The following is a 27,631-nucleotide window of genomic DNA, read 5'->3' on the forward strand; positions in this document are numbered from 1 at the left end:
TTTTGCCAATGAATTATAAATAATTGGGAAGGCGGCTGACAGATGCACCCTGTAATCGTTTACATCTAGTTCCTTAGGAAATTTAACTGAGAATTAGTATCAGACACCAGATTTAGTATCATAAACCAAAACTGAATAACTGAGTGCCGAGTAGAGAAACCCTGGCCCATAAGAATAAACATATGAATGCGTATTTATCCTTAAAATCTTGAGATGACTACAAACAACTTAAAGGTAATAAGGATTGTGGAACAAGAGGTCTTATGTCCTATCAGAAAGAAAATGTAACAGAAGATAGCATCTTGTGGCAGTTGTAGTGTGATTTTTATTTTTTTAATAAGCTCAGGGATGAACTTTAACATTAAGATTATTTCTACTGAGGATAATAAGCATGTTTTTGTTTCAAGATACATTCTTTGTACTAAACTATTTTTATAGCTATTTTTTTTTTGTCGGAAAAGATGATGTTTCCCCATTTGTAATGTCCACATTAGCCTGTCTTTCCCATGCAATATAGATCTTGAGCGCAGACCAAAAAGGTTAATCTTATTTCCTTGTAAAATGACCCCTGGAGATGCAGTGGCAATTTCCTTTTAAAGGCCACGCAAAACTCCCACTGACGTCAATTTAGTAAGAGTTTACCACTGATGGCCATGCTGATATTCCTGGCTTTGTATTGGCAAGTACAGCATGGAGTGAAGTGGGGCCAGCTTTCTTCAGTCTCCGGTGGAAATGAGCAAGGATGTTCTTCGATGACTTTGTTCCCTTTTCATTAAAGAGTTGGGGATTTTTTTTTGTGGTTTTGGTTTCTGGGGGCTTGTGGGGCCTTGTGGTTTGGTTTGGGGTTGGTTTTTGGTTTTTTTGTTGGCTGTGTTTTTTTTTTTTTACAACAAGATATCTATGCTGCAATTAGTGCTAGCTTTAAATTGCCCAGCTCGGTTACTGTTCACGGAATGCTAGCCACATGGAGCTCAGCATGGTTGGTATTGATCCAGTCAGTTTGCTGGCAAACCGAGTTTTGTGCTGCCCCTGCTGCACTTTCTGTGTTGTAAACTAGTCGTAACTATATCGACGACTGTAATACAAATATATTTCTAAGGCTTCTGCATCCTGCCAGAAGAATCTCTGCTGTTGCTCGTATTTGTGAGGAGGCAGGAGAAATGGGTTATTGTGCTTTCCATACACTTTGGCTTCTATTTTCACCTCTTTATTCTGTATTCTAGGCATCTAGCTTGGAGTATAGACAAAAGTTGCCTGGCTGTGTCTCAAACCTCACCAGACAGAGATGACATTTGACTTTTGATTACTTTTTAGTTTCCCGTTTTCTTGAGAAGAGTATCATTTGTTTGTTAATGTTGTAAACTACCTGTCTGTGACGTGAAGCTGTGATGTGAAGCTGGGATTGTACTTTTGCACAGATTGATGCTTTTGTAATAACTTAATTTGCGTCGCACTGAGGGAATAAGCAACAGAAAAGGTGTCTGTGGCATTAAAGAATAAACATGTTACAAACTCTCAGTGTTTAGATGAGCTCTTTGTTACCTTAAGACATTTCCACCAGGCTAGTCACAGGAGGACACTTACTGGGTTTATGGGTGCATATGATCCCAATAGCCTAGCTGCACTGTCCACTGCTCTACCTTGTAGAAATGCAGTAAGGAGTTGGTGTGTGTAGGTGGTCAAGAACTTGATTTAAATGATCATTACACTGATGGGAACGTAGTGCCTGCAATCTCATTAACCAGCAAGCTTAAAATTGCCCTTAGTACAAACAAGGTTAAAGAAAAAGCAAAGGAGAACGTTTATTTAAAGAAATCAAACTGGATGGTGCATCTGTGAAGACTTTAGAAGAGGTACAGAAATGTAAGAAGCTGTTCTTAATAAGTTTATTCTGAAATCAAATGATCTTTTTCCTTCCTTGCATGCAGCTGATAAACCACAGACCTCATCTGTGAGGCTGCAGAGTAGGTGCTAACGCTCCGTCACCCCTCTAGAATTAGTGTTGTGTCCACAGCGGAGATTCCTTTGAGGGCAGAGCGTGACAGATTCTCTGTTCAATCCTTTTCTAGATATCTCCCAATCCTACTTAGATCTGCTCTCCTAAAGATTCATAAGTGATTCAGGATGTAGTTTTAGAATTATTGACTGCCCTAGACTTTTTGCAATACTTACGTGCCATTTTAATAGTTTGCTGTATTGTTAGCAAATGTTAAACTATTAAAAAGCTATTAGTATTTTCCCCACTTGCAAAGGCTATGTACAATTCACAGGTTAAAGCTATTTCATATGAACAGTAAACCAGAAATCATATAAATGTTTAAGTAGAATTATTGTGTTACTGACTCTAGCCTGAGATCAGGCAGAACCGTAATCAACCACTTTGGGTGATAGTGGGTTGGAGTGACTAAACACCAATTTTATCTTTGAGGAACATTGTGACAAATGTTTGGAGCTTTCAGAACCCAAACAGATGAGATGAATTGCAGGGCCCAAACAATTTTTTTTTCTTTTTAAATAAGCACAAAACTGTAATATGATAAAGGATATTCAACGTTCATAAAAGTTTACTTAGTCTTCATTACCACACCTCATTACCAAAGTATCTGAAAGAAGCTGAACGTCTGGAGACTGTGTAGTTGGCAGGTATACTACTTGAACAAAAAAATACAATATTAGATAGGAGGAGGTGGAACTGCTGAGGAGAGTCAGAAGCACCTTTGCACGTGGACTGTGCAGAGGGAGGGAGGTTGTGGGCATTGGGAGAAGTCTGTATCCATCATGTCAGGTCTACAGTTCCTAGATTCTGCCTATTGTTGTATTTTGTATTTCTAGAAATGCCCTACAGCTTCACTCTCTAAAATCCTGTGAGATAGACATAGCTAGTCAATAAGTTTCATGAATAGGGAAGAATTCATAGCACTGTGCTATTTTACCTGGAGGGGTCCTGCATTCAAATTAACCCTCCTAGAGCAAACATCCTTGGCCAAAGCCTCAGTGCCCTAGCCTCAGAAAAACGTCCTCCAAAAAGTAGCAGGCTGGAGCTTCAGACCTCTTCATGTTTTTCACACCAAACATATTAAGCACCCCCTTCCGTCTTTCTAGATGAGAAATTTTCAAGTCCGCTCAGAGCACAGGCTCTACAGTGGGTGATTTAAGGCATGTTATTTCTTTTTTGGGCAACTGCATGACATAATGAAAACTCAGAAATCTCTGCAGGTTTTAACAAACACCTTATTCTAGGTGTTTTATTCTGAGAGCAGTTACTGGAAGTGCATTTACAGAGGAGTGACTCTTAAAGACCACTTGGGCTTTTGTGGTCATTAAAGCATGAGAAATGTATAGTACAACAAGGATGTACTGTGGGTTGTGTGTGTTTTATGGCGAGTCCTGCAGTTCCTCCTATTGTCCAAAGCAGGGAATCTGTTGAAAAGCACCGTACTGCCTTCGCCTGTATCTCCTCTGCAGTGAGAGTCGCTTTGGACTTTGTCCCAGAACAGAGCCTGAATGTAGCCATGCCACACTCCCAGGCTTAGGAGCAGCGCCTGGTACACTGCTCCAGGATAAATATGCGACATCTTTCCATATGAAAGTAATGTGTTTTTAGAGCAAAATCTACGAGAAGAATTTGCTAGCTTGTTTAAATTCTAAACTAAGCCATTTTAGAATTTTGAGTGCTGCAACAGTTTGATAGTTTGCCAAAAAAAAACCAAAAACCAACCCCCCCCCCAAAGAGTTGCCATGTTAGTTCTTAAAAGCATGCTCAGCTAGTTTTTTCAAAGATATTTATTTCCTTAAAATAGCATTTTCCTACTAAAACTGCCTGCTGGGCAGAACTATCTGACAGGCAAGTAGAATTATCAGCATGTTTACTTTTCAAACATCTCTGCCACACTTGCACAGTTCTGCTGTGGTATCAGACGTACATGAGTGACGAGAGAGGTTTTGTAAGAGTTTGTGTACTAGGATATAAAAAAAATTAAAATGTGTTAGAGCATTTAAAGTGCACTAACATATCTATCCCAAACTAGTCAAAGCAGTGTCCTTACACCAAGGCAAAGCATTTTCTTTGACTGAAGCATCCCTTTTTGGAATTTATCCTCAGCTATAAGGAAAGTTGCATTCCCATTAGCACAAATTATACTTCTTGTGTTGTCTGAAAGGTACAGAAGCTCCTTTATAGCTTCAGTTACCTGCAATTTCTGGTAAACTTAGGAAAGGATGTAGGCAGAGGTTTAGATGTCGTCACGGTACCATCCATGTACCGTTGGTTTTGTCTATACCTTAGAAGCAAAAAGCAAGGATTTCAAATGGAGCCTGACTCTGAAGAAAAGTTTTGAATTGCATTGGGATGAAAGTAAGGGAATAAAGGGATGAGTTCCCTGGTGACTTTTTTGCAGAATCACTACCATTCTGCTACCACAGCTCTTTACAAAGAGAGGAATGTAGGAAAAAACCCCAACGTTTCCCTGTTCAAAATAAGATTAAGGAAGTGAGATAAATTTATGGAGTACTCATGGCACTACTTTGGATTTCTTTTGTAAAGCTTGGGACTTGGCTTTTAAGTTGATGAAGACATTGAGACACAAAATGAATTCTCTGAGGCTGCTAGCACTGCAAGGCTATATAATCACTCTGGGATTGCCAAAGATGTTGGGTTTTTTTTGGTAGATTTGTGTCACTTTCACTCCCACACATCTGGCAAGAGACCTCTCTGCACTGGCTTAGTTGAAAATCTTATCTCATAGATCATTACTAGCAATAAATTCCAGCCTTTGTGCTTACTTATATTGTCCCACAGCCTAGAGTCACTGATTTTGTGGAACTAGGAATTTGGGCTGTAAAATATTTACTCACTAACACACACCAAAAAAAAAAAAAAAATGCCTCAAAACCAACCCTCTAGCTCTTTCTTTGTGAAGCCAGCTCTAAAAATGTAAATCATATCAAACTGACTCTCAGGGCCAAAGAAAACAGGCAGCTGGATTCCATCTCTTTAGCTAAGAATCAGCCCTTAAATACTGCTTAAATATACACTTTATATGAGCTATAGTCAAACTCATTTTCAAGTAATGTTTTCCCACATGTCCTAGAAAATGTGAACAGCCACTTTCTGCATGTGGATGTGACTAAGGCACTGACAACGGGTAAGCGTGCCAAAAACCTGTTCGCAAGCATCACTGCAAACTGCTAATGCAGTTCTACCACCATTCTTCTCCAAGGTCACACCTCCACTAAAAAAGGGATGTATTTTTAATCCACATCACAGTCCTTAAATACAGCTAAGGCAGCTGCGGTCAAAACAGTTGTCAGCAAATGGTCTGCGCTGGATGTTTTCCTATGTGCTAGTTCACGTTAGTCAGTGAGCATTTTTCTGGTATTGCAGTCTGGGAACATTCTTATTTATGGTGTTTATTGTGCTCTTCCTTTTCTAGATGACAGAGGTGGGAAGCACAAAAGTGGAGTTACCTCATATGTTGAAGACTTGGAAACTGATAACGAAAAGGACTGGAAAGAGAAGGCAAGACAAACGAGGGGAGATAATGACTGGCATAGATGCAGTTATCTCTGCAGGATAAATTAAATAATTTGCTGGGGAGGAAGCAAAGGGGCAATTCCCAGAACTAAACCACAGATCTCCAGTTTAGTGACCTGTCTCCTGGAATACCGTTAACAAGCAGGATCAGGGTTAGTAATGACCAGCAAGTGTTGCTGGGTAGCAGATGCATTCTCTAGGTGTGGGGAGAAATGGTACGGAGACACTTGAGATGCAGTGTGCTCGAATATCCCTCCATTCCTGATCATCAGATTTCAGAAAAAAAAAATTGGCAACTGGCAGATAATAAAGCCAGAATGTTTTCCACGAGTCCCAACAATCATTCTTGAATAACTTACCCCAGCAAAAACACAGCAGAATAAACAATCAGGGTATAACGAACTTGAAATGCCTTCCCCTTTTGTTTTCATAGGACAAATTAACAATGTTTTGACTTGAGGTAGTGTTGCATAACATGAAACATTGTAGTTTGAATCAAAATACCAGGATAATCCAGGAACAAGCTGTAACTTAATTTTTGGCATTTTTATTTTCAGTTTCCCAAGTGAATACTGCTAAGTGCGTGGAAGTGTTTTTTAATCAGTCCTGATACATATCCACGTGCACCGCCGTCGAGAATGAGGTTAGTGCGTTATAGCTGCTGCGGGAACCTTAACTCACTTTCATTGACTTTAGGAGGATTAAGTCAGAAACAATACTATTTTAATGCCATTTTTCGTATTTACTTGGCAAATACGCTTGTCAATTTAAAGTTTCCCATGGGAGGTGTCAAGAGGTCACTGAAATTTTCCTGGGCAGGGGAGGGAGAGTGGTTGAAACCTTGGCCTCCCTGCTGCTTCCTTCAGTGTTTTTCTTCATGTCATTAGTGCTGTACTCGGCACTTTTTCCCCAGCTTCCATTAGAAGAGAGAGTGAGTGAATGTAAAAATGTTAGTGAGAAATGGAGGCAAGAAACACAGAGAAGGCTTCCCTGCTGTTTTATTTGGCTAATTCTAGGCCTTGGTAACAGTAAACTTAGTCACAGAAAGTGAGTATAGAATATATTGTCTACTATACACAAAAAACTCCCAGATGCTTTCATCACATTTTTTTTTTGCCCCAGTTCATTCTATTATTGTACACAGTCTTCTGCCCAAGGATCACAAAGCCTCCTGACCTCTCTGTTATCCTATGGCAAGGAAATACAGTTCCCTAAGGCTGAAAAAGCATGAGGGTTCAATTTCCAGAAATGAGGTACCTGCAATTTTCATGAACATCAGTGTAACTGTAAGTGAGCAGCACATCTTTCAGACACCACTAAGGCAGACAGAAATGCAGAATGGAGGGGGGCAGGAGAGACACCCCGCATCTTACAGGCTTTGTATGCAAAGCTGCTGAATTGTAGCTGAAAATACCTGAGTTGAAATATCAAAGACAGCTTTGTTAAAGCTAGTGACTGTAGGAAGGGATGTGACCTGTTTCATGCTATGGATTAGTGTGATCCCTCTAACAAGCCCCCAGGGTTTATCATATGATAAAACAGGCAATTTCACAATTACTAGATTTTTTTTACCTATGTCAGTTACACATTTTGCACTTTTTTAACTGCTGTAAGGCAAAATAAAACGACTGTGGGAGTTTTGCCAGGAAGCGAAAACAAAAATAGCGTTAAGTAAGTACATTATGACTTGATGAATGCAAGATAAACATTATACACTACACAGCTTTTGCTCCTCAGCAGGCCTATTTCACATTGTATGTTCATACCTAAATTTCTCTTACTAACACTGCACAAGCCGTCTTGCACCATCCTTGATAGATGAGCTTTAGGAGCTGTTACGGAGTGGTTTGAGTTATAGCTCCGTCTGTTATGCCCCATCCTTCTGATGGCGCTTGCTTTCAGTGTGGCAGAATAAGCAGAATGGAAGATGTGCTCATATCCTCACCAGCCGCAGCTCGGAGTCTGGTGGCTTGGCTCAAACTTGTCTTCCCAGCAGTTTAATCAACGCTGCGCCGAAGCATGAGGGCGGGCGCACGTTTCATTCTGCTGGTCCTGGTAATCCTCAGCAGAGGGAAAGAGGAGCATCTTAACAGATCACAGTGGGATTTGACTCAAGCTTTCTTTAAGTTTTACTGGGAGGAGGGAGGCCTTATGACTGTGGTCATCCATGCTCCACTATTGTATGTATGTCTAGATAGTGGTATTTATGGTGGAAAATCTGTCCGTTACTGATCTGAGCAGAACAGTTACTGTAGTATTGCTGCATGGTTAACAAAGGTCACAGGCCAGGGTTGAACTGTGCTCCTTTTCCCAGCTGGCAACGCTTAACCCCACTGTCTGTTAAGAGTCAGAATTTGCTGGAGTCTCTTCCTGGACAAACATGATTGCCCAAGGTAGAAAAAGCAATAGTGGTCATCTGAGGAAAGGGAGCCCTGCAGTGAATTAAGTGAATACAGTGAGTTAAGTTATTCAGGGCACTGTGATCATTAACTGATGTACTAAAGTTCACGGTGGAACAGGATATACAATTCAGTGCAGCCAGGCTTTTCAACAGCTGAAAAGAAATTCTATGTTATTAATAGCTAAAAATAGCTAGAGATGTTTTCCTGCTGTGGAGGTAATTCTCCGTATATGTTTACTAACAGTAAAATCCAGATCTACTAAATAAGGCTTTGAAACTGTTAAGCATGAAAAACAAAAAAATACTAATATTTCTTAGAATTAAAGAGGCATAAAAGTATGTCCAGCGTTAAGTCCAAATTTGCTCTGTTGAGAAGTTCAACTGCCATGATAATCTTCTCCTCCTTTTGATTTTCTCTTACAAAGTTTGAAGAACAAGTCTAAAATACCCCAAACTGCCACATAAGTTACAACAACTAACATCAGTGGGAAAGGATCAACTAAGTGTGCTACAAGAATGGTAAATTAGATGCATTTTATTACTTTTAGATCTTTATTGAGAGTTATTAGAGCTTAATACAGAGGAAGAAACAAGAGTTTAGAGAAGTACAACAGCTACAGCAGTTTATAGGAAGGAGACTGACTGACCCTTTAAGTAGTCGTCATGTTGGTGTAGCTCCACAATACATAGCGCTCTAGCTGTTTATTTAAAGACGTCTCAGGTTTTCTGTCTTTTCTATATCCCCATCAAAACAATCACTTCTTCAGAAAAAGGCTACATACCTTACTTTTGCAAAACTACTCTGATAACATTTAAAATAGTTCTAGCAGCCATAAAACAAACAGCAATGAGAACTCTTGACTGTTGATGGGGAAGCAGATAGAAGGAAAAAATAGCATCCCTGAAGTACTGCTTGAGATTTAAAATTTTATTAAGAGAGCTAGAACTGCAGAGTTTTTGCCTAAAGTTTGAATCTGGGGAAGTTTTAGCCTATATTGGGGATCCAGCAAAAATGCATACTTCATCCCTTCCCCTAGAGAAGAGATTACTGTCAGGACTGTTGGCAGGATACAGCAAAACTGAGGGTATGTCAAGGACCTGATTATGGTTCCATTATCCTCTGAGCGTGTCTGCATCAGCTTCAGCCCCGGCGCTATTTAAAACTGAGCTGTGTTTTCTCCTGGCTGACTGCCGTCCCCAAGGGAACATCCATCAGCCAGGCAGAAGTGACTCAGGCAGCGCCGCAGCCTCACGCCCGATACAGACAACCTCAGGGACGACTCGCGGAAGAACTGTCACAGCCATCCTGAAACTAAGCAAAACGCTGCCTCGCTGGAGTTTTCCCACTGTGCAACCCGCCTGGTTTTGGCTTTTGTTGCGCAGCTAATGTGAAAAAAACTCGCCAAGCCTTTGGCTCTGCAAGTTTTTAAACCGTATCGTTAAAAAGAGAGTTAATAGAATTAGCTAAATCACATCTTGGTTAAAAAACATCTTGGAAATAAAATCTGGAAGAGCACACCAGATCAGAGGCGCTCTAGGCAAGCAATTTAGCTGGAGCAGCCGAACTCCTATATATGTGTCTCACAAGTAACTACAAATTAATATATCTTTATGGAAGCGGTTCAATTAAGGCTTTAGCTGCTGAAGAAGTGTTTTTAAGACTCTGGCACAAGCCAACCGTTAAAAGTGCTACTATTTGAATTGATGAACTCATCAGCTCAGCTGGAAAACATCAACTTGGAAATGCATTTGAAGTGTGTACTGCATTAACACACAAATTTAATTTAAAGGAAGAAGCTGTTTATGGATTTTAAAACTAGTACTTAAACTCTGCAAATTGCTCCGTCTAAACTGCTATGATGAAAATGGCAGAAAGAAATGTTGTAGGAATGGTAAGGATCGGTTTCTATTGTATGCTAAATTTTAGTCTACGTGGCTCATGAATGAAAAATTGTTAAAATAAGATTTGAGAAAGCGCATAATTCTTTGGGAAGAAAAATGTTATAAAGGCTCAAAAAACCAAAATTCTGTATTTGTCTGTGGTTTATCACAGTTGATAAAGTTGAGTCTTGCTTCATTTGAGTCTTGATGAGGTGCTTTTAGTGGAGAGATGAAAGTCAAATCAGGAATTGAGTCAGGAGTGCGCTTCTACCCCACCCTCTGGCTGAGGGGAAGATTGATACAGAGTCCAGCCATACACAACATCATAACCGTGCTAAAAGCGCCGTATTTTGTTTTATTTAAATTTGCATCTAGTCATTTGGGGAAACTGGAGATATTGGGGACTGGGGAAACATGCCGTCCCCCAGGAAAAGGAACGTAAGGGTGGCATGACTGATACAAGCTGAGAAGCTGTGCTTCAGCTAAAGGCTTCTCACCCAGTTCAGCAACTTCTATATAGTTCTCTATATTTTTGATTTCATGGAATCATAGAATGGTTCGGGTTGGAAGGGACCTTAAAGTTCCATCTAGTTCCAACCCCCCTGCCATGGGCCCAGACACCTCCCACTAGACCAGGCTGCTCAAAGCCCCATCCAGCCTGGCCTTGAACACTTCCAGGGATGGGGCACCCACAGCTTCTCTGGGCAACCTGTTCCAGTGCCTCACCACCCCCAGAGTGAAGAATTTCTCCCTAATATCTAATCTAAATCTCCCCTCTTTCAGTTTAAAACCGTTACCCCTCCTTCTGTTGCTGCATTCCCTCATAAGGAGTCCTTCCCCATCTCTCCCGTAAGCCCCCTTTAGGTACTGGAAGGCCGCTATAAGGTCTCCCTGGAGCCTTCTCTTCTCCAGGCTGAACAACCCCAACTCTCTCAGCCTGTCTTCATAGGAGAGGTGCTCCAGCCCCCTGAGCATCCTTGTGGCCCTCTTATGGACCGGTTCCAACAGGTCCATCACCTTCTTGTGCTGAGGACTCCAAAGCTGGCTGCAGTACTCCAGGTGATTTGTAAATTATTTGCGAACGATAACGTTTTGTAAACACGTGAAGATTTGCGTTTATGTGTAGCATTTTCAGGCCGTGGCCTTGTACAAGGAAACGCTTGTAAATCACAGCGACTTCAGCATTTCCACGCTGCCCCAGGCTCACCGCCTGCCAGCTCGCCCCGCAGCTTCCCAAGCAAAGTGCGGTTTTCATGGAGGATTCCACCCGTTTGGCACCCCCCGAGGCGGCGGGTCCTGCACCCCGCCGGGGGGGCTCTGCTTCCCACGGCCCCCGCCGTCGCCCGCCCGGCAGCCGCGGACGCTGTTATGGCGCCACCTGGCGGCTGCAGGGCGGCACGGCCCCCCCCGAGAAACCCCGTCGGGCTTGGTTTGTGTATTTTGAACAGTCTTATTTAAGAACTCGGGGTTCAACTCTTGAGTTGAGGACAGTCAGAGTTTTGAGAGGGTGTAGTTTCCCCTACAAACAAATGTGGAAAAAAACCCAAACCCAAACAAGCCCTTACAAAAAGTTTTTGTAACTTTTCGACAGATTCAAGCAAGTTTTACTGTGAGCGAAGTTTCCTGTGAGGGTGGTGAGGCACTGGAACAGGTTGCCCAGAGAAGGTGTGGATGCCCCATCCCTGGAAGTGTTCAAGGCCAGGCTGGATGAGGCTTTGAGCAGCCTGGTCTAGTGGGAGGTGTCCCTGCCCATGGCAGGGGGTTGGAACTAGGTGATCTTTAAGGTCCCTTCTAACCTGAACCATTCTGTGACTCTATAAGGTTGCAAAGCTTTAGAACAAAAGGGTTAACAGAGAATCATAGAATCACCTAGGTTGGAAGGGACCCTTAAGATCATCAAGTCCAACAATCAATCTAACACTGCCAAAACCACCCCTAAATCACATCCCTAAGCACCCCTTCTCCCAGCCTGTTAAATACCTCCGGGGGTGGTGATTCCACCACTTCCCTGGGCAGTTTTACTCCTTGCTGTTGCAGGTCAGAAAACTCAAGGTGTACATACAGCTATAAACGGCACCATGAGCCAGGAGAGGCCAGTGTCATGGACTGCAACCCTGTCTGCAGGGCAGCACAACAGAGGCATTACAGGTTTGGTTTTTCAGCATTTGTTTTTTGGGAGGGGAGTACGTGCATTTTTTTGTTTATGTTCTGTTTTTCTTTTTAAAGATTCCTCACCTGAGCTACGGTTGGCTTTAGGGGTCAAGAAAAAGGACTGAGGACAGGGATATAATATGAAATAGTTTATGGTTTGTGTCAAAAATACCATCCTGTATGTATCTCAATTTGCTACTAGAATTACAACAGAAAATTCTTTATAGCGAGTGTAATATGAATACAAGCCAAATGCTCAACTAATTTCAATGTTTTACATACAGACCAATAAATCATCCTGAATTCACACTGTCCTTCATGCCCTTATAATGTACATTAACTAGAGATTTAAAATTGTGTATAAAAGTATTTCTTTAGCAGAGAAACTTATTTACTGTGTCAATTCTAAATTAGCTCTTGAGGGATTTCAAGGATATCCAGTACCAGTTGGCAGGTTTGAAGATTATTCTTGAGCAGCTGTGCATAATCTATGCATATTTTTCAAATCATTAATTGATAAAAAGCTCTATGTCTGTAAAGCTTGAAGTCTGCAGCTTATGTCCATTTTTCTTACCAGCAGCAAACCGGCACACTGCCTAAGAAATGAAGACACTCAAGAATGATATGATTTCAATTTCAAAAGAATTAGACACCCTCCACCCTTTAACTTCAGTAAGACTGTATCACCTTGAGAAAATCCAAAACCACAGAGCGCAGAATAAACCAGCTGGTATATTTTCTTCTTTCCATATAGTTAATCTGTATTCTTTTAAATCTATAGCCCCAAAAGGTGTACAAGGTATTGATTTGAAAAGCAAACCTGAAAATAGAAAATAACGCAGACTCATTCTTTATTAAAGTCTTTAGAGTGTGGCTGCTGAATGTCATTGATGATGCAGTTTATGAGGATCATCTCTCTGAACAGATTAATCAGCAGTAAAAAATGGAATGAAAGAGAAGCCCAGTGAAAAGCCCCAAAACTTACTGTGGGAAGTTTAAAAAAAGGAAGGGAAGGAAAAGAGAAACAGCGTAGAACAGAACCAGCACTGTGTCCAACAATGACGTTACTTTCTCATCAGATGAAGCAAGAGGTGTTTATCAAGTAAATAAGGACTTAAAAAAAAATTAAAATGTTAAAGGCGTTTATGATTTTTAATTTTATTCTCATCGCAGATGCCCAGGATACAGCTGAAACAGTAAGTTTGGCCTACCTTTAAGAAGTGGATGTGTTTAAAAAAAAATTAACACTTTTGAGTGGGCAAAACTTTAATAACAACACCATAAAGCAATTATACAAAAATCATGTACATGTTTTGACAGTTCCAAATAATACATATGTATATACTTGATTTTACTTTGTGGAAAAGTAACTTTTGACAGTTTTAGATTGTGACTGGCTGTAGCTGAAAAATAAAAACCAAACTATTTTTCTCCAATAGGGCAGTTGGGATCAGATTTGTAACAGAGACTTCCTGTATGGGGGAGCCAATCAAGTTGTCCCAGAGATAATTGGAAAAAACCAGCAGCGTACCTGATGTCTGCCCTGCATAGTACCACTTTGACAGAAGGAACAAGGAAATGTGGGTCAGAAGACGTGCCTTCCCCCCCCCGCTTTCTTTTGGGGTGGTGGAAATCAAGCTACAAAACCTTATTACAGAGCACTATAATCATTGACCAGATTACAAAATTCAAAAGAACTAAATACTTGGGATTTTGGGAAAGGGTTGGGGAAGAAAAATATTGAGGAAAAAAAAAAGTATTTGAGCTCCACATGAATTTTACAATCTCAAAACCCCCAGCTGTTTCAATGATGACTGAAGTATCAGTTTGCCTTGATTTAGAAACACCATTAAGATATTTCAGATGACACTGGTTAAAAACTGACGGAAGCCTTCAGCTTCAAAATACAATAGTTCTTTTATGAAGAAAAGAGTGAAATACTCAAACCGGACCACTAGATTAAGATGCCATTAAAATACAACCACAAGGGTCAATAAAAATGAAGTAATTTCTTTATGTGGGTGTAAAGAGAGGCTACTTTCAGTAAGTAAGTGAAGAACTAGGTGCGGGTACTTCCACAACATAGTAATGCTTCCAGTTGCTTAACCATACCTGCCAACTGTTGATACAGCAGAAATTCTGTTTTAAATTATAGGTCTCAGTTTTGTATAAGAATATCTACAGGTATTCCTTTCTATATTTATTTTGGAATTTGAGAGATTACAGGTTTGGGGGTTTTTTTCCTGTTGTTTTTTGGGGTTTTGGTTTTTACGTTTTGGGCATCTAATATTTAATGAATACATATGCAAGTAGACACGAGATGTGTATAGGTATCTCAGTTTTAAAAGGCAGAGTCGTCTTCTTTTTAATACAATCAACATTATTTTTTGAAGTCTTGCTTCTCCTGCCCCATGTTACATTCTCCACTACAATTTGTTATTCAGCTGTGCAGACTTCGAACACCGGTATGTAGTACAGCATTAAGGGCTTTCCTGAGTCAGGTTTATTCATCGTTATCTGTAAAAAGCAGGAGAGGGGGAGAGACAGGGTGAGAGAGAGAGAGACACACACACACACACACACACACACACACACACACACAAAATCGAAACCACAATTTAGTAAGCAATAATACAAGAATTCAGTCGGTCACTGATGGGGTGACTGTTACCAAAACTGTCTTGGAAGCACTATGCGTACAAATACTGAACAACGTGTCATCTTTCTTGGATTAGTGAATTTAAGATAGTTTCATCTCAAGTGGCCTGCTTCAGTTAGAACAATCCTCTTAGTAGAGAGCAAAATAGATCTTTTCAAACTTTTCTTATTTGAAGAGTATAAAATTTGAGACAGGTCAGGAACGTGCTTCTGACTGTCACTCGTCCTCTACTCACCTTTATTATCTTAGGATTTTTTCTTTAAACGTCTGAAATTTAAAGTAGCTCTTAAAATGCAGTTCTTTATGTACTTTAGTACTAAAGTAGTACCTGTACTTTAAATGTCTGAAGTGTAACGAACTACTTTTTCCTTTACATTTTTGTATACTACCACCTAAATTTGTAAAATACAGAATTAGAACTGAAGCTATTCAAAATAGCTGCTTGTTAATTAGCATTTTGCAAGATGAAAGCTAGCTCATTTTAACAGGACTCACTCAGACAGCAGCTTACAACTTGCAGAAATGTTGGCATACAAATTGTCATTTAAGCCTTTTGGAACTAGTTTTAAGTATCCTTAAGGCAAAGTGGCAAGAAACCAGTAACACTATAGTTATCGTTTTCTTCTGTATTGCCAATCCTTTGGACACTTGAGAAAAAAAAAAATCAACTACTACAATATATCTTTCCAACTCTGTCATTAAATCAAGAATTTGTGGTTGAAAAAATATTTTTCAGACACTTTTCTGTCATACTTCCACAACACAGCATGAAAACAGCACTGGTTATTCTTACTGAGTGGTTCTATATCAGTAGCAAGAAAAGTTCAGAAAGTGAAATTTGTATTAGAGCTTTTGTTTTTCAATTACTATGTTTTTAAAACTAGTTTTTAAGACTTTTTTCCCCAAGCTTTTACATGTAAAATACATAGAAAGCCATAATCTTATTTGACCCTTTATCCACTGCTATTGCAACAGATTTGTAAAAGAATTTAAAAGATGCAGAAAGTAGATGTTGACCAACATGTATTAGAATATTTTTTCAAAATTGAAAATTTCAAAATTGCACACATTTCTAGAGACAATATATAACACTTCTGATTTCTATAAAAATAATTGAGATTCTAGATTTCTTTTTTTTTTTTCCTCTCTAGTAAAGACTTTCATCATTAGAAACCTAAAACTACATAACTGCAGATAAATTTTTGACATGAGGGGAAAAAAACCCAACAAAATGATTTCTCATTGACAGTGGTCTGTGTGGGATTTCATAGGGCGACTCCAAGATCTAGGAAACTATCCATCTGCCTAGTAATCTGTGCTAAGCAAGGCAGGGCTCCCCCAAGCAAGGTAAGTTTTCTTAACGTATTACTGAGCCACCTGAAAACTAGGATGGATGGTACCTCCACATCAAGTTCTTCTAAATAACAGCAGTTATAGGATAAAGAGCCATGTGAAATTTTCTTTTCAGGAAAGTAGTGATACTGCAATCCATTAAGAGTTTTGGAAAGAACAATATTATTTTAGCTAAAAATCCATTAATTCTTAAGATAAAATTGTTTTTAATTCTGAAAGTTATATTCTAGACTTTCATCTTCCCAAGCTGTGTAACTGTTTTACAGAAGTTAAATAATTATACTGCACCTTTCATAAGGCAACTATTGTTACCATTGACTGCATATGTACAAACTGTTGAAAGAGGGCAGTCAGCATGCTTCAAAGCTTGCCACGTTTTGCTGCAGGAATAATAATACCCTTTGTGAAAAAAATTACCAGTTTAGCCATCAATATAACAGAGCACAGATATGTTTTAGAAGTATATTGGAACCTATTGTATACTGACCAAGAAAGAACGTAAGACCAGCCATAATTGCCAGGATACAGTGAGATTACCTTCCTGGTAGGCTCCATCTGCCATTACTAGGTGAAGTATTTTGGCATACAGGTGTTTGTGTTCATTTCCAAGAACAGTCTGAACTATGGTTGAACAAATATCAATATTTTCGTCTTCATCTTCATGTATAGCCTGGGAGAAAGGACAATTCATGTTGCCAAAATTAATATGGGCATAGAATCAAGTAGTTCAAATTTATTAAATGCAATTCATGGTTAAACCTGAAGTTTTCCTCTTTAATCCACTCACGTGGTATTTTCTGTGATAATATTGTAGCGTGTTGAAACAGAGTAAGAGACTAAAGAAATAAGCATTGATTCTAGTCACATAATGCAATTAGTTACTGGCACAGTAAACAGCCCTAGGTACATTTATCTTGTTTCTGAAAATATTTTCCACTTGAGGTTATTCCACAAACCTTTATTTTCTCATAAACTTCAATTAATTTATCAAAGCCTATTTCCTGCTCCAGGTTATATCTCAATTCTTCCAAATGGCTGAAGATACTATCACATTCTTCACATTCACTGGCAATCTCTCCATCGCTATTATCTATAAAGAAAAAAAACAACAGTAAAACCCCCTCAGTTTTCCTACAGTCTTAATGTTGTTTTCACATCCCTAAACTTGATATCCACACAGACCTCTAAGTATAATGAGATCAGGTAAGCTCAGGAACAGTAGATGATGTTGGCAGATGTTCTGAACAACCTGCAAGGAAATAGGAGCAGCCTCTTTGCCTCTTTCTTGGCAGCAAAGAAATTCTGAATCCCAAATGGGAAGCATCTAGGTATCTCCGCTAAAACCCCCCTTTGACCATTAGCAACAAGGGCATTCGTACTGAAGGAAAACAGGGCATGGTCTGAAAGCAGACTTTTATTTACCAAAGCAATGTCAGTAGGTCAAGTTCCACATAACTAGTCCACGTATTTCTGAGGTGGAACTGATGCAGGGTTCAGTGGCTGTCCCAAGCTAGGGAAAAGCGCTCCTTAAGGAAGCGGCTGTCTTCTAGCAGAAAATAAGGAGATGTACATTAAGAACCAGTTATTTAATTTCTGGAGCAAGATGCATCTTGTTCCACTGAGCAAGTCTAGAAAACCCAGTACTAATTTAGCTACAAAGTTCTTCGTTCTTTTATGAGTGCATCTCCTCCATGTAGCAAATTCAGCATGCCAATTGATGCAATAAGGCATGCAACAGAATTGAAGGTGATGCTGTTTATAGGCTACAGAAACCTTACAAATTGGTTTGTAACAGTCAAACATTAGGTAAGTTTAACAAAACAAAAACAAGGATCTATTTAAAAATACAAGATAGAATTCCTATGTAAATCCTATTATAAAATACAAACTGCTTTTGCCTAAGAAAAGTACTTCCTTAAATAAACATTTGAATTACAAAAGGATTTACCTACCCAGAGAAGAAAAATATACAGCTTTTTAGATTTCACAGTTTATATTACCAAATCTTTAAAAAAGCCCACATATTATTGCCTGGTAGGTCACAGACTTCGTGAGTTAATATTAAAAGTATACTACCTCCTATATGTGACTAAGTGTAAGGTATAATCCTGACCAAATCATATCCCTGATTCAAGTATCAACAGTCACATCAATAAGAAATTATTACTGAAATAAAAAGAAAACTTGTATGTGGGTTAAAACCCCCCCCCATTAGATGCCTTCAAATCCTATGCTGTACTTTTGGATCTTAGATAGATTTGGTTTCAGGCTCTGTCTGTTGCCCTGAGTTTTGAAGGCCTTCCTCCCACCCCCAACACTGAAACCTGCAAGTTTTCTGAAATATCATGTTTCTAGAAGGTGGGACACTGACACCAAGTGCTGCAACACTTGCAACAACAACAGAATCACAGAAAGCATTGTATGTTATTAATGTATAACATCAGCACTGTCAAAAAATTAAAGAAGATGGTATTATGTACGCTTATTTTACCTTAAATACTTACTGAAGTGTATTATATAGATTATATCTTACAGGAATACTCACAGATTTTCAATTTGTTTAAAGTTGTCTTCAATAAACCAAAACTACACAAAAGCTATGTTTCAGATTACTTATTGATGTTTATACATCTTTTTATATACCTGTATTTCTAAATGCACTTTATTTTACAGCAGTAGTAAAATACTTATTTCAACCAGAATTTCAATAACAGAACTGAGGACACCACTGTGTATAGCTCATGCAAAATGCTAGAAGCAGTAATAAATTCTTCTGTCTCATTTTTAGTTCAACTGCATTAATAGTTATTTTGGGCTAAGAACAAGGTTAATAATTTCACGTTCCTTTTGACTGCCTGTTAAATTACTTAATTGTAATGTAAGCTGGATGCCAGATACTCCAGTCATGCCAATTGCCATTTCTTTTTCACTCTTACATTGTAGTCATGAATTATTCAAAACACATGATGTGCACAGTCCTTGATCTTCCTTGAAGACAAGTTTTAGACAACTAGAGAAAAAGCAACTTATAATCGCTGCCTGACAAACAGCCGACATTTAATTTACAACACCAAATGTTGCGTAGATGTTGACCTTAACATTCAGAGTCTAAATATTATCTGATTTTTTAAAACTTCAGTGTAAAAACTATTAACTAGAGCTTTACTTCATTATAAGTATACAATGAAGAAACATTCTTCTGTGTTTGAGTTGTTAGCATCAATAACTAACTTACGAAACAGGTACAATAGAAATTATACCTGACTGCCATTCTTCATTAAGTGCACTTTCACTGCTGGGGTTGTTTTCCTCTCCTTCCTCCATCTCTGTACCATTTGTTATGCATCCGACAACATTAGCCTTTAAAGTAGACTCCTCCTCTTCACTGAATTCCTCACTGGGCTGCTCCCTAAGCAATTGTTCCATTGAGGCCCGGAGTTCCTGCAAATCTGTATCTGCCTCCCCAAACATACTGAAAGTGATATAAAGGTTATAAATTAATACTTTAACAAGACAAACCCTGTAGGAAGAGCTCATTTCTTTTGTTATGCCAACAAACTGGAAAACCAATGTAGCTGGAGGAAAAAAAAAAAAAGAGACAAATCTTTGCGTCCTTAGTCCAACATCACAGCATTGATACCACAAGATACCACAAGACACAGGGAATAAAGACTAGCTAAACAGATATCACAGCGTTTCATAGAAAGATGACGACATGTCCTCTATTCAACTTAATTAGTAAGATAATTTCAGAATCTTTGTACTCATGCACTACTATAGAACCCTGGCAAGTATAATATTTCCAAGCCAGATTAAAAATGTATCTGGAGCAAAAAGATCTAGATCTTATCAGATTAGATCACCAGATGATTCTGTCCCTGCAGACTACCCAAGCTGCAGGGAATAGTCAAGAGCCAGATTTTGAAGCCCCTTAAGAGGCTTAGGGAACTTGAAGGACATCCCAATACAACAGTAGAGAAGACAGATGAGCGAGATTCCCAGAACATATGAAGGAAATAAATATTCCTTAAATCTTTATTTCTAGAAGAGTGGCAGCCATTGACTTTTATCTGCTTCAGCATAATGCAAGGCACAGAAGCCAGAGAGAATAGCATCTTTGATGGAATTTGGAAAGGAAGTTTAGACAGCTATTGTAAGCAGTACATCCCATTAGCTTCTCAATTCTCTGGAACAAGACTCAAAGTAAATGGTGATTCAATAAAGGATTTTTAAAATTTGGGTAAAAACCCCATGCTGGTATACTGTGTATAGTTGTTAAGTGTCTAACCAAAAATATTCTTGATCTAAGATGACCGTTGATAAATTGATACACTCACATATCCTCAGAATCAGAAGGTCCTTCTTTGGCTTGCTCATCTTCTGTGTCATCTATTTCAAGATTACGCTGATGCTGCACATCTGCTACACTGGGAACATCAACTAAAGTTCTGTACAGTTTGTAAAGATCCGGGAGTGAACATGTTCTCAACATCTGCAAAGGTAACAGAAAGCCTGTTTGATAACACTGAAGACAGTCTGAGGTTACAAAATACTTCAAAATCAGATTATTTTTTTTTCCTTTTTCATTTGAGGGTCAGTTTCAAAATAACAAAGTATCTAGCACAGATACTCAAATTGTTGAAAATATGACATCTTGAATTTTGCCTCTCAGCTACAAGGAAAGCATTCCTTCTGCCTTTACGAGTTACAGTGATTGAAAAGCTTTAAGAACATCAACTGACATAAAGATTCTAGTTTTGCACAGATTTGTTTGTTACCTTGACATCTATCTAAAGAAGAGGAACACTGCAATAGATAAATAATATATATATATACACACACACACACAATTGTTTACAATGCATGTATGACAATCACTTACAGCTTAGAACCATTTTCAGTAGCTGACAACAGAATAATTTTTGAGATGACATTTTATTATGTCTCTAGGTTGGTCACTGAAAACAGTAACTTTTGTTTATAGTATATTTCAAGGCAGTTCCATAGTATTAGAAAAGTTAATTACAAGAAGTATTAGAAGTTCAAGTTACAACAGTAACTTTTGCAATGGAAATAGAGCAACATGGAAACAAAGTAACCATTTACACAGTAATCTACCAGCTCTCTCTTGAAATCTAAGAATCCCCCAAAATTACTAAATATTCACCATATTATTAATAAAACAAGAAATAAGACCTAATCTTCACTAAGAAATTTTACCAATAAGCCTCACCTTCCTTCAGCATAGCTCTGAATACCTGCATGTTCAGTGTTTGCTCCTAAATTGTTTCTAAGTTGTCCTAAACTGTTTCCCCCCTAAATTTTAATGAAACAAACCTAGTTCCTCAGCTACAATTTATACCAGCACAGTGTATTCATATACATGCTCAAATATCAAATCTCTGTCAGCATATGGCCAGAATATTATTGCCAAAGGAATAACCACTCTTTTTCACCACTACTACTAAAGTGAAGGAACAATTAGAAGACTGACTACCCCATCATTTGAAAGTTTCCGGGTATTTTGAAAAATGCTTATTTTCCAATTAGCCGACTTCTGTTGGCATACAGCCCTGCCTACACATAGGACACTAACTCTGTCTGCCCCGCTCCCTGCTGAAGGTTTCCATGGTTTCCGGGTAGGAGCTGCAGCAGAGGTATATTTGGGAGATTCTAGAAAGTCACATTTGCAGATACTGCAAAGTACTGAACTTCCTCTTCTTGCAAGCACATAAGGAAAGGGAATTTGTTGCATTCTCTCATCAAGTCTACTGCAGCAGTAACAACACATCTGTTGCTTTTACATACAACTCAACTGCATTAACAATTCTGTGCAAACGCTTAGGTGCCAAATATGCAGTCTGTGACATAGTGTAGCACTTTGTATTGATACACTGAATAACTTCATTATAAAGCACACCCATTACTCTAAACCTGATAAGGATACAAAGAATGTTCATTTTCCCTCTCCTCACAAGTTAGCCTTTCTGTAATTATCATCCAATTGCCAGATAAGCAGCTTTATAAACTAGGGAGGTTAACAATAGACTAACTCTTGAGGAAAATTAGTCATGAAACCATTTATCTGAATATATGGATCTGTGAAAAGAGATACAAGCTTGTCAAGGAGTCTTATTCTTCCCAAGGATGCAAACAGCACTATCCCTGATATTATGCTTCCTAACAATGCGTCAACCAATAGATATTATACAATATTCAGTTATTCACCAAGTACTGCAACTTCTTTCATGAACTCACAAAAAAGGCTGGGAGTCAAAAGAAGAAACATTATTACTTGTCTGGCATTCCTCCACCCAGGAAATCATTTACTACATATTGGCTGAATATAATGCAGGTGTGCAAGTTTTCAGAGAACCCTTGCCACCATTGTTTCTCCAAAAAGCAGCTCTTATACACAATTTGTACTTTGGAACCTATGCAAGTATCGCGCATAAAGTCTGTTTCATCTACTAGTTACATAACTATTCTTAAAGTATTTAAAATTTGTATGATGAAAACCACATTCCACCATTCTATGCTGATTTCAGAGCCCTACGTAGCTGGTCAAGGAAGCAGTTAGCTCCATTCACTCTCTTCAGTCTTCCTGCTTCACAGCCAGAACCTGTGCTAGCTGGTTAAATCCTACAGGAGAAAAACCCCAATCATCTTGTTGACAGAAATTACAAGATACATTTGCTGATCTGTTCGGTGTTTATGACGATAGCAAGAAGTCTGAAAAACTGCATAAAAGGGAAGAAAGCAGGTAGTGGAAGTTAAGAATCCCCTTGTGAACTCCGTTATGTCTCAGAGAAGTGGTGGCATTCCTCCACAAACACCTAGACACTGAATGATGAAACTGGAGACACTCAACGCTGCACAATTTCTGCTGATACAATGAACACAGCACAGTCACACTGCAGGGCAGACACCGCTAGACAAATACAAACACCTGCTGAGACACTTATGCCATCTGTTCTGGCCTCACTCAGCCTCAATAAGAAAGTAAGTATATTACTATAGAAATAAAAGTTTTTGTGGTTTTGTTTTTTTTTTTTTTTTAAACTTGCCTTTGGGTCATTTGCATCAAACAGCCCTGTAGAAAGTCCAATCAACAAGGAACTTTTGCCTCTATTTTTTGCTGGTGATATGGAACGTGAACGAGGTATGAAAGGCTCTTCCTGTGAAGACTGAGCTGACAGAACCGGTGAGGCTGTTGGTACAGCCGGGGGCTGTATTACCCTCTGGAATAAGGGTTCAGGTTGCTGACAGTCACTGGAACAAGTTTCTGATGTGGTAGAAGAAAGTCTGTTAAAAATCTAAACAGATTAAAACCGCCAAGATCTTAAGCAAAAGGTAACTGAAGTGAATACAACTAACTAATTTCTGTTGTACAACTGAAGCACTCTAAGAGTATTAAAATCTCTTTGGATTATTTCAGTATCATAGAATCTTCATGGTTGGAAAGGACCTTTGAGATCATCAAGTCCAACCATACACACACCAAAAAAAACCCCCAAACACCTACAATCTCTGCCACTAGAGCATGCCCTGAAGTGCCACATCTAGACATTTCTTAAACACCTCCAGGGATGGTGACTCAACCACCTCCCTGGGCAGGCTGTTCCAGTGCCTGACCACTCTTTCAGTAAAGTAATTCTTCCTAATATCTAACGTAAACCTCCCCTGCCGCAGCTTCAGACCATTTCCTCTGGTCCTGTCATTATTCACTTGGGAGAAGAGGCCAACACCCACCTCTCTACAGCCTCCTTTCAGGTAGTTGTAGAGGGCAATGAGGTCTCCCCTCAGCCTCCTCTTCTCCAAGCTAAACATTATAATGTAAAATTCTCCCATTTTAACTTTTTGAGAATAGCTATAGCCTATTCTGTTCTCATGCCTGTAGTTTCTTGTTATCCAGTCCATGCCTTAAATTATGGTGTAATCCATTTTCTTCTGTTGCTTTTTGCTTTACATTGAGGTAGCTTTGAAGAAACCTAATATAATTTGCCCAAACACTGGGAAAAAACCCCTAGTTTGCTTAATCCAGCCATAGATGCCATAGTATCACCAATGATGCCCGACAGTATTGCTGATGTATTTTCTATTCTACTGCAAAATATGCAGACCTTCTGACATTACTTCAAAGGCCTCTGAGAGCAAGCAATTCTTCTATGCAATAAAGATAAAAGATAATCATTAGCTTGCTCTTTGGGGGTTAGAGAAAAAGTGAGAAGGGATGCCTCAAGTTCTCCATACCGCCAGCTACAATAAACAAAACAAGATACTTCAACTGACCTTCTGGAGCTTCCTTTTGTGGTTTCACCTTGTCAAGCGCTACTTTCTCAGAAGCTGCCTCATTTCTTCTGTCATGTTGTGCCCTATTGTGAAATACCACATCCAGGGGAAACACCGTGTAAAAACAGTGAAAAACTGAAAAAAAGTCTTCAGCCACCAAGTGCAGTAAAACTAACACGGCAGGCAAGTAATGAAGCTTTACCTAAGCTTAACATTTTAACTGATGTATCTAAATCCTAGCTCAGTTAAAGCTAGTTGTTTGAACTGGAGAGAGAGGAATCAGAAGAAGAGAATACTTACTCGTCCTCTTTCTCTTTTACCCACACTTCATTAACAGTGATGGGAAATTTCTTACTCTCCTTACTCTGGTGCTCTTTAACTTCTGTTTCTTCCAACATCTCTGCTTCCAAATCATCAGGCTCTAAAATTAATAAAGTCATATACATCATTAAAAATGAATCCCAACCAAACAAAGAGACAGGAGAGACTATACATCTTAAGATTATACTTAAATCCTTCAGCTTTAATAATTTTCTCCATTTAGCAGAAACAACTGAAATTTTGTAACCCCAGAGCTAAAAGTTTGTTTACAAGAAAAGTATCTTAAAGCTCCAATAAACTATGTCTTCTAAAAACATCAGTAACATGCCCCCAGATGTCAGCAGGGTGCTGGTATTGTATAGAAGAAATGATTCCAGCACAATTGATGGGGAGAAAGAAACAAGAAATCCAACATCAACAACACAATTGAAACACTTTCAAATTCCACTTGTATTCTACAGAGTTTTCTAAAAGCACACAAAAAAGGTTTCTGGAAGTTTAGAAAATACATTAGTGAATCAAATTACAACACAGGCATAGGAAGCACTTGGTCCTACCTAAAAGATGTTAATAAAAAGCTGCACATTACTTGTGGGAAGGTATAAAAGTATACAAGATCATTACTTCCCTTATTGAATTGGCAAATAGATTGTAATTAGAATTACTAATGAAAAGACTTACCATTCAGCATAATAGGTTTACTCTGCACCTGGGTAGGTCCAGCTCTTTGAGATTCTTCTTGGATACTCATGTCAGACTCTGTGATACCAACTGATACCGAAGACTGAGCTCCGACAGTAGGAAAAGCTTTCTTTTCCTTCTCCTCTTTTATAACTATGGACTGATGATCTCCTTCAAGAGGTTCTGCAGTACCTAACACAAAGTTATTCTATTATTTAAACACTGCTTTGACACAGTTTGATAGTAAACTACAATGTGACTATAAGATGAGTTGAGAATTTTTGTTTCTTTAAAGGAAAACAGAATATAAGAGTTTGTATGCTTTTATTATAGCTATTATGAAGAGGAAAGCTAGAATGTTAAAATTTGAATTTTACTTGCTATGTTACTTGACCCACTTAGTGGACAAGGGAAAGGGTGTGGATGTTCTGTGCTTAGACTTTGGTAAAGCCTTTGACACTGTTTCTCACAGCATTCTCCTGGAGAAACTGGCTGCTCATGGCTCGGACGGGGGTACTCTTTGCTGGATAAAAGCTGTCTGGATGGCTGGGCCCAAAGAGTTGCGGTCAACGGAGTTAACTCTAGCTGGCTGCTGGTCAAAAATGATGTTCCCCAGGGCTCAGTACTGGGGTCGGTTCTCTTTAATATCTTTATCAATGATCTGGATGAGGGGATTGAGTGCACCCTCAGTAAGTTTGCAGATGACACCAAGTTGTGTGGGAGTGTTGATCTGCTTGAGGGTACGAAGGGTCTACAGAGGGACCTGGACAGGCTGGATCAGTGGGCTGAGGTATGAGGTTGTCATGGTTTGGGTCACATTGGCGAATGACAAGATGACAGAAGCTCCCCCCATCTCCCTCGCTCCAAGAAGGGGAAGAAGAGAGATAAAGAGATTTATGAGTTTAGAAATACTAAACTACTTTAATGAAATATTAATAATAAAATAAAAAGGAAATAATGAAATAGATGCTATACACATATATAAAACTGTATCAAGTTCCTGGGAAGATGACAGTGGCAGGCACTGGGGACGTCCCAGATTGGATTCAGCAATGGATGGGAACTGGATTTCAGATAATAGACAGGGTCCTCCTCAGACATCAATCATTGAAGAGACAGAGCCACGGAAGAACCAGCCGTTGAAGAAGAGACTGACCCTTTGGATCCCTCAGCTTGCATTGACATTTAGAATGAGGCAATGCCCAGAAGTAGAAAGCAAGAGTAAGGATAGAATATGCTTTTATGACTTCAAAATTCGTTTTAGTAGACAAACTAGCAATCTGGCACATCCTGCGCTTGCAGTGCAGATAACTGCCAGCTGTGCTTACCATTTATTACATCTAGATCCTCAAGTAGGTCAGTTTGCAGCTGCAATTCTGCTTCTCCTAGGATCTTCAGGACTGAATCAGTAGGGCTTTTGCCCCAGACTTTCCTGTGGGGTTCCCCAATATCTTTTTTAATTACTTCCCCAAGAGTTTGTCCTGTCGGAACACAAACACAAATACAGAAACTTTTAGAAATAAGAAACTTTTATTCACTTTCTACATAATGAACAACCTCCACAAAACTAAATACCACAAAGCCAGACTCATGCCACCTCATCCCAAGTCAGATAGACTAAAGACTGTCCTCGAAAGTCTAGAGTTTTGCTTCTGCCAATTCCATTTAATAACAGGAGTTATTCAATGCCAGTTAACATCTGCAACTTAATAGCAGCAGGTCTTTTCAGCAATTCAGGCATTCCAGAAGAAAACAGTATGACAAAAGTTTAAAACTGGCATGAGATGGTCTTAACTTTACCTGAAATGGGAAACTAGACAGTCTCTTGTCCTGACATCCTTTGAGATTTCTCTGTTATTTCTCCTTCCAAGGAAAACAGAGGATATAAAAAGCAACAAAGAAAAATAGAGCAAAAGAAGAAGTTTCTTGATCTTTAACATCCTAGCCGTGTAAAACCACTGTGCTATGAAGTAAGTCTGTCACATTTTCAAATTATTTCTACAGTGTGAAACAGACCCTTAATAAGACACACTAAAACCAGGAAAAGGTCTTCCACCCAAAAGACCAGAGAAGACAAACAGAAAATCTGAAGAGACAAGCTTGATTTACAAAAAGAAAAAAGCTAAGACTGATGAAGGGCATAATAGAAGCAACAGATATAAACTGAGAAAACCTTCAGTTTTTATTGTTCTACTGATAACATAAAAGGATTCTGAAGTTAAAATATATGAGTTTCTTATTTAAGTGCTTTGTGTTCCTTCTGTTAAATTAGTGCCTATTTAAAAGACACTTACAAAGAAAGCTTAAAGAAAGCAACCATGCATTTAACCAGGTAACTGTTTATTGAAATTAGAAAGTT

At 38.9% G+C, this 27,631-nt stretch overlaps 1 protein-coding gene and 1 long non-coding RNA gene across 6 annotated transcripts in view; one reads left to right on the forward strand and one right to left on the reverse strand.

The window, feature by feature from the left end:
* The first annotated feature begins 6,088 nt into the window (after window positions 1-6,088).
* On the forward strand, window positions 6,089-13,542 carry LOC134516301 (uncharacterized). The gene is made up of 4 exons (XR_010071278.1): window positions 6,089-6,176; window positions 11,853-11,963; window positions 12,544-12,696; window positions 13,406-13,542. It is a non-coding gene; the product is annotated as an uncharacterized LOC134516301 (long non-coding RNA).
* NEK1 (NIMA related kinase 1) overlaps window positions 12,747-27,631 on the reverse strand; it is a 51,444-nt gene continuing 36,559 nt past the window's right edge. For 2 of the 5 annotated variants that reach the window (XM_063336303.1, XM_063336305.1), the window contains exons 26-35: window positions 26,601-26,753; window positions 25,273-25,464; window positions 24,571-24,691; window positions 24,271-24,353; window positions 23,046-23,263; window positions 20,316-20,470; window positions 19,239-19,450; window positions 16,935-17,068; window positions 16,516-16,648; window positions 12,747-14,483 (exon numbers count right to left, since the gene is read on the reverse strand). In XM_063336303.1, the coding sequence (XP_063192373.1) occupies window positions 14,470-14,483; window positions 16,516-16,648; window positions 16,935-17,068; window positions 19,239-19,450; window positions 20,316-20,470; window positions 23,046-23,263; window positions 24,271-24,353; window positions 24,571-24,691; window positions 25,273-25,464; window positions 26,601-26,753 (1,415 nt within the window). In that variant the 3' untranslated portion in view covers window positions 12,747-14,469. The remainder of the gene's footprint in view (window positions 14,484-16,515; window positions 16,649-16,934; window positions 17,069-19,238; window positions 19,451-20,315; window positions 20,471-23,045; window positions 23,264-24,270; window positions 24,354-24,570; window positions 24,692-25,272; window positions 25,465-26,600; window positions 26,754-27,631) is intronic. The other 3 variants (XM_063336306.1, XM_063336307.1, XM_063336304.1) reach the window with 2 other exon arrangements.

Source organism: Chroicocephalus ridibundus, chromosome 5, assembly GCF_963924245.1.
Source record: "Chroicocephalus ridibundus chromosome 5, bChrRid1.1, whole genome shotgun sequence".
Taxonomy (NCBI): Eukaryota; Metazoa; Chordata; class Aves; order Charadriiformes; family Laridae; genus Chroicocephalus; species Chroicocephalus ridibundus.